The following is a 12,464-nucleotide window of genomic DNA, read 5'->3' on the forward strand; positions in this document are numbered from 1 at the left end:
TCATTCTTTCATTCGTTTCTCAGTCCCAGCAGCACCACCATCCACTCCCTCCTTGTCTTCTCCACTCTTTCGTTCCTATTATGCCCTAACTCAGTCAACACCACTTGCATCATCTCATACCTGTTTCTGGCATACTTCACACACTCCAGCATCACATGCTCCACCGTCTCGTTCTCTCCCGAGTCACACATCTGGCACACTTTGTTGCGGGACTCAGATCACCTGTAACTCCTTGCATTCACATCCATACACTGTGCCCTAGCTTCCATCGTACCACCTCTCATACATCGGGGCCTCTTTCACCTTGTACCATTCCAGAGTAGTCTTTCGTTCCATCCCATTCCTCCATTCATTCAGTCCCATACTCTTCACATCTCTGTCTATCTCACTCTTCCACTTCCTCACATCCCATTCAGTTCCCACTCTGCCTCCTCTTGTCATGACCCATTCCAGCTCATTCTGATTCATCCCACCCATTCTCACTGCCCACCCAACCTGTAGACCATTCCTCTCTGTCATTCTCATACACCTCTTCCTCCATTTGCTTCCACTTTCACTCCACAGATACACCTTCCTTGCTATTCTTGCATCATCCATTCTCTCAAACTTAACATTGTACCTAAGTGTCGCTTTTATAAGTCTTTCCCTAAAAGAGCTCCATCCCATATCACCTCTTAATAAAGAGGCACACTTTTGGGGGGTGTAATTTAAAATCATTGTAGCGTTTTGTAAATTTTACTGATAATTAATATCCATTTTATACATCTTATGCTCAAGTTTCATCTTTGTATCTGTAAAAGAAAAAATAAGAAAATAAAAAATCAGGTAAAATAGAGGTACTTATAAATTGTCTTATTTCTAACTTAATATTTGTCCAAATCATTTGCACAAAGGTTCTGTGTATACTAGAAGGATTAGTCTTCAATGTCTGTTTGCTACTTTTTCAAAACAATAGTGATAAACCTCTACAAAAGTTTAATGAAAAAGCTACATGTGCAGCATTATGATTGACAGAATTTTTAAAATAAATAAAATGCAAATTTAAAAAACAGTAAGGAACAAGAATTGTAGAACATTCATTCACACAAGCACACACAAAAAAAAAAATCAAAGAAATCAGTTCATAAATAAGAAAGTTATTAGAACTTGAACGCGCTTACCTATGCTTTGAGAAAAAGGGGGTTTGAAGTTGCGGGAGTGTTGCAGTTCGCTAGTGCTCGCCAGCTGAATACGCCTCCAGGTCCTTCTTCAGTTGTTTGTTTCTTATTTTTCTCTTGAGTGGCCTATTCATTTGGGTATCTTCTTTTGTTAGGTATCTGTAGTTCTTATCTGGGAAGGAAACTCCCAACCTACTGCACAGGTCGCTTGACATATATCCAGCATTGAAGTTGGACACCGCCTGTGCTGACCAAGGAATAGACAGAGAGGAAGTTTTGGTGTGGGTTAAAGTTTGGAGGACAGCGACGGTGCTGCCATCTGTTGGAAGCGAGTAATTTCATAGAAAACGTTATTAGGAGTAACTAAAAATTTCTCCCATGGTTCCTCCCCCTCCCCTTATTTTTCCTTGCATTCTCTCGTGGTTATGAACTTATAAGGCAAATAAAACCTGTTCATATATATATATATATATATATATATATATATATATATATATATATATATATATATATATATATATATATATATATGCGTTTTCTGCCCGCCTCCGCCTGGGCCACACCATACTCCTTACTTGCATTGCCTACGTCTGTCTTGTAACCACTTCTGCCCTTGGTGTAGGACTACCCTGAGGCCATGGAACATTTCCTGCTTCAATGCCCACGCCTCCTCTCTCAACATAGTGCATTACGCTCTTGGCTCTCCGCCCTGGCCATCACAACACTCGACCTGCCCACCCTCTTGGCGGCCTCAGGCGTCCACCTTTCCCAGCAACCTGCTGTCCTTCGCCTTACTTGTGCCTTCTTGAGGAAGATCGGCCAGCTACCACGCCTGTGATACCCACACAGGAGTACCCCAGGACTCATAAGGATCCATAGATTTTTGTGGCCTCTTTTGAATCCTTATGAGCCCTGGGGTAGTCCTGTGTGGGTATCACAGGCATAGTAGCTGGCCGGTCTTCCTCAAGAAGGCGCAAGTAAGGTGAAGGACAACAGGTTGCTAGGTAAGGTGGACGCCTGAGGCCGCCAAGAGGATGGGCAGGTCGAGTGTTGTGATGGCCAGGGCGGAGAGCCAGGAGCGTAATGCACTATGTTGAGAGAGGAGGCGTGGGCATTGAAGCAGGAAATGTTCCATGGCCTCAGGGTAGTCCTACACCAAGGGCAGAATGGGTCACAAGCTTGCCTCACGGTGGTCCAACCCGCATGAGGGATCCCCCAGCCCCCTTCCTTCCCAGGGACTGATGATGGTGGCAGCTTCCAGCTCACCCTGCCTCACTTCAGACGGCTGGAAGGAATTCTGCACCTTACTGACGGTCCAATCGGCGTGTGGGGTCCCATTTCCCAGTGGACGGGACACTGGGTCTGATGGTGTGACCTGGCAGGAAGGAAAGGCCCTGCCTTACATCCTCCACCGAAGGTGTTTTCCCCGGGAAAGAGGATATGCACCGTCTCACCTTCAGATTGTGACCGGACACCAACGAGGAAGAAAAAAGACAGACTGCTGGAGAGACTGTTTCTAGTGCATTATAATGACTTTAACTTTGGTGCTTTTGTTCACGCGAAGTGTTTATCATGCTAACTTTTTCTTTTTTTAGTGTACGAAGAAATCACTTTTCTTGGCTGTTTTTTGTCTTCTCTGTTTTGTGTAATGTAAATACCTCACCTGTAAATTTATTTCACACTGATATAAATTGCTATTGTAAATGATATTGTTCCCATTATCCACTCCATAACATCACAACAGTACGGGTGGTTTTTCCCCGAGGACTCCGGTTTCCACCCATCCTAAAACAAAGGCCCATAAAGTACTGTACTGTGAGCCTCATCACTTAACAGCAGCAGGCCAGACCACCCGGTAACTTTCTCTCCTCCTCCTGTCTTTCTATTTTTCAACTGCCGGCCGGACTTACCTTGATCTTGATATTAATCTTGATGCTACAGGTGGCTCGGGATTGCTCCAGAGCCAGGCCTTTGGATCGGCAACTCCTGTAGAGGACAAAAAAAAAAACACAACAAGCAGAAAAAAGAGCAGTATTCTGTTGACTAATGATCCTTACCCCTCGCTCGCCACATTCTCTACGGATACTCCTTCACAGCCTCAGTCATCCTTTCACTCGTCTCTCTACAGTCTACACAGTCCCAGCAGCAACCTGTCTTCCTCACTCATCCCTATTATGCCCAAATTCACTCAAAATCACTCACATCATCTCATATCTGTCTCTTTCATACTTCTCACACTCCAGCATGACATGTTCCACCGTCTCGTCCTCCCCATGTCACACATCTGGCACACTTTGCTGTGGGACTCAGACCACCTGTAGTTCCTTGCATTCACATCCATACACTGCGCCCTTGCTCAGAAGAGAAGATCACCATCCAGGCTGCCATCGTACCACCTTTCATACATTGGGGCTTCCTTTTCCTTATACCATTCCAGAGTACTCTTTTGTTCCATCTCATTCTTCCATGTATTCAGTCCCACCCACTTCACCTCTCTGTCTATCTCACTTTTCCATTTTCTCGCATCCCTTTCAGTTCCTACCCTGCCTCTTATGACGATTTATTCACGCTCATTTTGATTTCTCCCAGCCATTCGCATCCTCAATACAATTTGTAATCCACTCCTCTCTGTCATTCTCCTGTACCTTTTCCTCCATTGGCTCCCACTTTCATTCCACAGGTACACCTTCCTCACTATTCTTTCATCATCCATTCTTTCCAACCTAACCTTGTACCTAAGTGTTACTTTAACTAGTCTTTACATAAAAGTGCTCCATCCCATATCACCTCTCAAAGCTTCTACTGCTGTGTACCTTGGAGCATTCAGTGCCATTCTACCTATTCAATTCTGTCCCACTTCTAGCTTGTCAATTTCACTTTCATTCCATGCAATCACATCCATACCATACATTTAACTGGGCACAGCCACACCCTTCCACACTTCTCTCAGCACATCAAATTTGCTTGCTCTCATTCTTGCTGCACTCCCCAATCCTGTCCGCTGATTCACTAAGCCTATCTTTTCATTCTTTGTCTTTTCACACCCACTTCGACTTACCCACATCCCCAAGTATTTATATTCTCATGCCCGATTCATCTCATTCTCTCCAATTCTCCATACTGCATTGCTTTCATCCTCAGACCTATTCACTATCATCACTACTTTTCTCACTACTAAACCTAACTCCAAAGTCTCTTCCATATCCATCCACAACATCCAACATACTCAGCAACTGAACTGCAGACTCACTCATGACCACCACATCATCTGCATGAAGGAGCACACCTATCTTCTCATTCCCCACTCTTACTTCTGCATTCATTCTTCTCAATCTGGCTGCTAACTCCTCTGTATACAAACTGAAAAGGGTTGGTGACAAAATACATCCTTGCCTAACTCCTCTCTCACTCTTCACCCAGTCTGTCTCTGTATCTCCTAGTCTGTATTTAGCTTTGGTGTCAACATACATGCTATGCTCTATGTTGATTATTTTTTCACTCAACCCAGTCTTTCCTAAGACTGACTAATATTTCTCTATCCACCCTATCATAAGCTTTTTCTATATCAAAAGAACCTAAATACAGTTTACCTCCCTCCTTTTTTTTTTTTTTTTTCTTTATTTTATTCACAACAAACAAGTTATCCTCAGCCCTCCTGTCCACGTGGAAACCATTCTGTTCCTCACCTAACACTCCAGCTCGCTCAATCCATTTACACAATCTTTCATTCAGCACTCCACTAAATACTTTACCTACTGTATTTAATAATGCAATCGGCCTATAGTTCTTCAGCTCATTCTTACTCTTTTGTCCTCCCTTATGCAACAGTCACCCTGCATTCATTCCACATTCTTGGCACCCTCTCTTCCTCCCACACCTGTTAAATACCTCAATCTTCCTGTCAATGACAACCTCCCCACCATTTTTATACATCTCACACGGTATCCCATTTAGCCCTGATGTCTTCCCATTCTTCTGCATTTTCACACATCTCTCTACCTCCTCCTTGCTGATTCTCTTATTCAGTTCTTCTGCATTCTTCCTCTCCAGAGTCACACATCCTTCTCTCACACCAAACACTTCACCTACACCACCCACCTCTTCCCAGAACTGTATAATTGCCTCCCTGATCTCATTCTTCTCTGTTATAACTTCCCCATTCACTTTCAGACTTTCCACACCAACATTCTCTGACATATTCTCACCTCTCTTGAACTTGTACCATTCACGGCCACCTTTCATGCCTTTCTCTCTTAAAGATTCAATCAGACTTCTTTCACACTTCACTTTACCCTTCATTATCATTCGCCTTGTGAGTCTCTGTTGTTTCACATACGCTGTCCATGCATTCAGGTACTCATTCTCTGCCTTATTGCTTTCATGTCTCTTTTTCCTCAGCCATCTACACTGTCTACTCATTCTCTTTTGCTCCTTCCTGGCCTCTCTAATTTCATTGTTCCACCATGGTTTGCATACTCTCTTTCTCCGACTTACTCTCACATATCCTATCTGATTTTCAGCAGCACTCCGCACATTCTCAACTAGTCTCTCATTCGGATGCTCCACATCATATACACTTACATTACCATCCCACCTTTTCTCACTCAGATCTACCTGAAAGTTTTCCTACCCTACATCTCTCAGTCTCCACCCCCTTTCCTTACTTGCCACTTTCATGGTCAGACACAATATCCACCATACCATCATCCTCATCTATCCACGTGTGACACAATCTCACACATTCTTCCATTCACCAAAATGTAGTCAATCGCTGATTCATGCTCCCTTGCATTCCAAGTCACTCGCCCCTCAGCCAAGGTAATATTTAGATTCTCCAACTCCATTTCATCCACAAACTCTTCAAGCATTTCACCGTTCCTGTTCATCCGTTCACCCAGTATCTCTATGTGTGCATTCATGTCACCCATAACAAGCACTCTTTCCTCCCTATGCTCTCACGATGACAACGCTCTGAAGTATATCATACTTCCTCCTATTCTCCCTATCAGCTCTTTCTCCCATAACAGTCATATATATTACCACCACCACCATTTTTTCTGTTCTGCCACCTTTATTCTTACATTCTACTCTCACCGCCATCACATCTTTACTGCTTTCACACCTCCCCACATCTATTTCCTCTACTTTCAGTCCTCTTCCTTTTTCGTAGAGTAAGGCTACGCCTCCTCCCAGTGTCTCCTGTGTCCTACGCCCCCTCCCTATCATGACATACTCACATCCCTCCATTCGCACGTCATCTCTCAGGTGAGTCTTGGTAAGCCCAACTATGTCGAACTTCCACTCCGGGTTTCCTACATACATCCTCAAACACACCCCATCCTCTAATATTCATATAACCAAACTTCACACATTCACTTGCCTGGTTAGTTTCCTCTCTCTCTTGTCTGCCGTCATCTGTTGGTCCTCCTCGTCAAACCGTTTCTGTGCAGCACACCTGCCTTGCCCTTATTCACTCAGCCAGTCGGTGTCCCATCTTCTGGTTTCCTTCTTGGTTGAGGTGGACGCCGTTTCTGCTGAAGAGCCTGTTTTAGTCCAGGATCCCATCTAAATCCAAGAATCTGACGTTCCCTTCTTCTCTGCAAGCCATTCCATTTTCAGCTTTAGGAGTTCCTTGCAGAGCATCCGGTTTGTCTCTCTTCTTGTATTTTCATACAGTGCCCCTTCACACGGGCGCCGCAGGACCCCCAACCAAAGCCACACTCATCTTCTTGTCATTTGCTGTCTTGACTGCCTCTAGGTTATTTCCTCCTCCTTGTATCACCAACAGGCTTCTTTCTTCCATTGCTTTGACCTCTTCTAGAACCTTCTTTACATCCTGGATTTTGACACCTCCCATGCTGGTGCATTCCACCTCCCTCCTCAGGAAGTCTGGGGTCTTCCTCACCATACTGTCACGATGATATGGACTGGGGCTTTCTTAAACATCATTCTCTTCCTGGGTCGGTTTTCCACTCTTCCAGCTTCCACTACTTCCTGCTGGTCTTCATTCTTTTCCGTCTGTACTTCCGCTTCCTTCCTCGGGTTTTTCGTCTGGGTGCTCTGCTGCAGCACACTTTTCATTTCCTGTCGTTGTCTTCATTCCTCCACTCTTCAATGCTCCTGTTGAGGCATTGCCTGCACAGGAACACCAGCAGGTTGAACTGAAGGTCCTTTATGTTGGCGTCCTTCATCCCCGTATATTATTCAATATTCCAATATGAAAAATGTAGTCATATTCTTTTAAGTTGAAACGAAAGGTTTTTATTACATATATCATGTTTACTTTTCTATTGGGATAGCATACGGAGAACCGGGATGGATATGAAGCCATCCCAACTTGGTTCCGCTAATCCCGGGCAAGTTCCAGCTATCTAGAGCGGATGTTCCTGGTTCCGCGTATCATAGGCCAGTGTGATAGGGCCTTTAAGTACCACTCTCCTCCCATCACCCATGGGGCGAGTGCCGCCCTGAACCGGTTTTGCAGTGGCGAGGATCGAGTTTGCTCCCGCTAGGCCACCTATTATATTATACGTCTAATATAGACTGAGCTGTACACACTGAATAAAAAGGAAGAAAGGATTACATTAAATTGTGTCCCTGGCCATCTCAGGAAGAAACACTTAGCCTGTTAACAGTGTGTGTGTGGGGGACAGTAGTGAAGAGGGGTGGTGGTGTAACAATATAATCTAGAGCAGTGGTCTTCAACCTTTTTTAATGTCGTCCACCCCTAGTGGTGATTAAGTAGAAGCTGTCCACCTCACTCAGAAAAAGTCTCATTAAAGATATCACGTTTTTAGTATTTGTATTTGTAGTATGCATTTTAAAAGAGAGAGAGAGAGAGTCATGTATATTATACAGACACGTGCAGGTGAGAATCTCGTCCACCCAGTAGTCCACCCTCACTTAATCTCGTCCACTATAAGGTGGATTGTCCACCCATGTTGAATAGCACTGATCTAGAGAATGAGAGGAATTTCTGATAGGAGAATAACTTTTTTGTACGGTTATCTGATTAAAAAAAAATTACGCAACAATAAAATATAATCGTCTGTATTGTAAAATGAAAAACAGCCATCGAAGGTTATCATAGAAAACGAAGGTTGTATATGATAATTAAAAAAAACATCAACTTGTGCCTCGCAATTGTTAGTGTTCCATACTGTGTCCAATGAAATGTCAAAATGAAGAGTAAGCTGGTAAATTATGAATAAATAAACGAATAGATACATAGATAAAATGTAAACGGTAGTGACTAAAAATCTCGTGACAGGAAGGGACAGTGATGGACAGTCTATTCTTGCCAGGAGAATAAAATGTAAAATAGGATTGTAGAACAACATTAGCATGAATCCATAAATAACTTTAAAGCAGGTTGTAAATAACATCTTTTATTTGTTATTGCTTTGAATATATTACATTAAGAACTTATTAGTCTTCAAGGAGAAAGAGATGGACCGTCCTGAGGAGGAGCGACCATTGTGAACCGAGCAGCAGCTGTGTTGACAAATACCAATACTCGCCCAGCCCATTTTGTCCTACTTCCTTCCCTCCTCTCCATCGCCACCAGGGAAAATGTCGTCGGATATCAATCTGCTCCTAGGTGGGTGTGTCTCCTGTGCTGGTTTTAGAAGGAAACTAATGATGCAGTTGTAGATATGACTTCGGTGGCTTCCTTGCAGCTGATCCTTATGGCTAACTGGTGCACTTGTTACCATGCCATGTACAGCGGTAGCCTCAATCCTGTGTGCCAGACTACCATGGTTTATTGGCCTCATTTGTGATATCAAGGATAGGTTGTAGTGACCGTAATGTCTTACCTTTGTTTCTTCTTTGTTTTCCTTCACTTGTTTTGGTGACCCGTGGTTAGGACATGCCCAGTAGTTGATGAGGGAACACCCATCATATCTGCCTCCACGGTGCTTCACAGCTCTGTGCACCATGCCTCACTCAGGATGAAGGCTTCCTGAATCAGAGAGGCTGGTGATGAGAAGTGACCACTGTGAAAGATTGTGCAATATAACTTTTGATATTTTTGTTTAATTGGTTCATCAGGCAGCTTAGTTGTGGTGGTCCCATGTAGCCAACACAAGACCATTGTAGCTTTATGCCTTACAATGACATTATATCAAGCCTTGCTGGTGTTCTTAAGCAGTGAAGGGAAGCAGGTTGTAGGATTAGCCTCACTTCAGAGTTGGCATATTGGCTCTAGCATTACACTTCATGCCATGTACAGTTATTGTTATTGTAATTTTCTTTATATACAACTTAGTCACTTGGCTTTCTGCATGGAGAAGGCATGAAGTTTCTGCTTCCATCTTGTGTCTATCTGTGGATTTTTTTTTTTTTTAATAAATCTACTCTTAAGAGGAAATTGTATAGAGAGTTTTGTGAAGAAAGTTGATTAATCTCAGAGATGAAAGATTCTAAGGTGGAAATATTCTAAGGCCAAATGCTCTCAAAGCCATGGTTTAGAAGTTACAAGACATTTAGATATGAATGCACCCAGAATTTGCAAGGGAGAAGGAGGGAGGGCAGTAATGGTGGGTGTTGCTATCTTGAGGCTTGTACCTGATTACACATCAAGGTTTTTGTCAAAGTAAAATGAAATCCAAGAATGGAGTATTTAATTGCAGCAAATGTCAGTTAAAATATAATGAACTACACATGCCATCATAGATCAGCTACATTAGGTACAATTGCTCTTATTCTTTTTCCAGAGAAGGCCACAAGCCCGCTGCTGTTGGACATTGACTGGGACACCACCTTGCACATTGTGGACCTCATACGTCAGGGAGACGTCAAGTGAGTTGTGATCTTCAGTGTCTGAATGATTGGTTTTATATCTATCAATGAAATGCAGTGGTACATTGACTTGTGAGTTTGATTAATTCCTTGATAGAACTTGGCTTGTAACTCAATTTGCTTGTTTGTTAGATCAATTTTCCCCTTTCAAATGAATGTAAATGTCAATAATCAATTCTAGTCCTCAAAAGATGAACCCAATACAATACTTTTTTGTTGCATCTTTTTAAGTACAGTAAACTGTCAGTGTAACAAAATTCTGTTTATGGAATTTCAGGTATAATGACCCTTTTAAGGCTATTAAGTAGAACTGCAGGTTTTCTGATGGTTTACCCTAATATTAAGATAGGAAGAGAACAAGATTTATTTCTGTATTTCCATCTTGATACAAGTAACATTTATGACTGCATTCACTGTACCTTGCATCTTTACTCCCACAGTCCCAAGGCAGCTGTGCAGTCCTTGGTGAGCCGCCTCAAGGACAGCAACCCTAATGTGGTGCTGTTAGCACTGCAGGTGTTTGAATCAGTGGTGAAGAACTGTGGCCAGTCAGTCCATGAGCAGGTGGCATGCCGGGCTGTCATGGAGCAGATACATGATGTCCTGCGCACCAATCCCAATGATGACGTGCGTAAGAAGATTCTGCTGCTGCTGTCCACCTGGGTGTATGCCTTCCGCAATGAACCCAAGTACAGAGCTGTCCAGGTGAGAGGAAGAAATACTTGGAGAAATGGACATAATGATAATAATAATAGTGGTAATGATAGTTTATTCCACCAGCTGTAGTTGTTGTTACATGTGTCACTAACATCATTATTTGACACATGACACACAGGATTTAAAATCTTAGACTAAAATTAATTACAAAAAAATGTAATGGTTGAGATACAAGAATAACTATGAAATTTTCATGTGAAAAGAGAAAGAATAACCAGTTCGAACATCATTTACTGAAACAAAGCCAAGCAGTTGAAATGCTATACAGATAGAGAAATATTTAGCAAACACACACACACACACACACACACACACACACACACACACACACACACACACACACACACACACACACACACACACACACACACCCGGTAGCTCAGTGGTTAGAGCGCTGGCTTCACAAGCCAGAGGACCGGGGTTCGATTCCCCGGCCGGGTGGAGATATTTGGGTGTGTCTCCTTTCACGTGTAGCCCCTGTTCACCTAGCAGTGAGTAGGTACGGGATGTAAATCGAGGAGTTGTGACCTTGTTGTCCCGGTGTGTGGTGTGTGCCTGATCTCAGGCCTATCTGAAGATCGGAAATAATGAGCTCTGAGCTCGTTCCGTAGGGTAACGTCTGGCTGTCTCGTCAGAGACTGCAGCAGATCAAACAGTGAAACACACACACACACACACACACACACACACACACACACACACACACACACACACACACACACACACACACACACTGGTGTCACTTATAAGTGTTGAGGGGAAGATATATGAAATTGCCATCAAAGAAAATGGGCTAAATAAGAAGAAAAACATGTTATATCGAACAGACAATTTGGGTTCAAAACAGGACAGTTTTGTGTGTCGAACTTATTAAGTTTCTACTCAAGAGTAACAGAAGGACTGAAAAGCAGAGATGGATGGGTGGACACGGTATACCTGGACATAAAAAAAAGTCTTTTGATATAATCCCTCACGACAGACTACTTTGGAAGTTAGAGAGCATAGCAGGACTGAAAGGAACTTTGTTAGATTGGACAAGGGATTACTTGATGGACAGAGAGATGAGAACTGTGATCAAAGATACATACTTATCTTGGGATAAAGTAACAAGTGGAGTGCCACAAGTATCAGTATGTTCCAGGTATATGTAAATGACATACAAAATGGGGTAAACAGTTATATTAGTTTGTTTGCTGATGATGCAAAATTGCTAAGAGTAATCAAAACCCAAGAGGACTGTTTGCTGCTGCAGGAAGATATAAACTAAATCTTCAAGTAAAGTAAGAAGTGGAAATTAGAGTTCAATGCCAAAAAATGTTACATAATGGAATTGAGAAATAGTAAGAGAAGGCCAGTATGGAACTATCTGATGGGAGAGTAACAAATGATGAAAACTAAAGAGGAAAAAATCTGGGAGTGACTATAGAGGAAAATCTGAACCCTGAAAAACACATAAGTAAGATATTTGGATTCGCATATAAAATGTTGACTATTATTAGAGTGGCATTTCAATTCATGGACAAAGATATGATGAAAAAAATTATTATGAGCAAAGAATATGTCCAAAGCTAGAATATGTAGCAGTGGTGTGGTCACTGAGTTCTAAAAAAGATACTAGAAGATTAGAATGGATCCATAAGATAGCTACAAATATGGTGCTGGAACTAAGGACCTAACATATGAAGAAGGCTGAAGGAAATGGGACTGCCAACTTTACAAGATAGAAGAGAACAAGGAGACCTGATAACAATGTATAGAATAGTAAATGGCATTAAAATATAGACAAGG

General features: G+C 42.5%; 1 protein-coding gene across 1 annotated transcript; it reads left to right on the top strand.

The window, feature by feature from the left end:
- The first annotated feature begins 8,601 nt into the window (after nucleotides 1–8,601).
- LOC123506775 (hepatocyte growth factor-regulated tyrosine kinase substrate-like) lies at nucleotides 8,602–10,760 on the top strand. Its single transcript, XM_045259110.1, has 3 exons — nucleotides 8,602–8,757; nucleotides 9,875–9,959; nucleotides 10,400–10,760. Exons 1-3 carry the CDS (start codon nucleotides 8,730–8,732, stop codon nucleotides 10,743–10,745), a joined length of 459 nt encoding a protein of 152 aa, XP_045115045.1. The 5' UTR covers nucleotides 8,602–8,729; the 3' UTR covers nucleotides 10,746–10,760.
- The last annotated feature ends 1,704 nt before the right edge of the window (nucleotides 10,761–12,464 follow it).

Source organism: Portunus trituberculatus, chromosome 20 (genome assembly GCF_017591435.1).
Source record: "Portunus trituberculatus isolate SZX2019 chromosome 20, ASM1759143v1, whole genome shotgun sequence".
NCBI lineage: Eukaryota > Metazoa > Arthropoda > Malacostraca > Decapoda > Portunidae > Portunus > Portunus trituberculatus.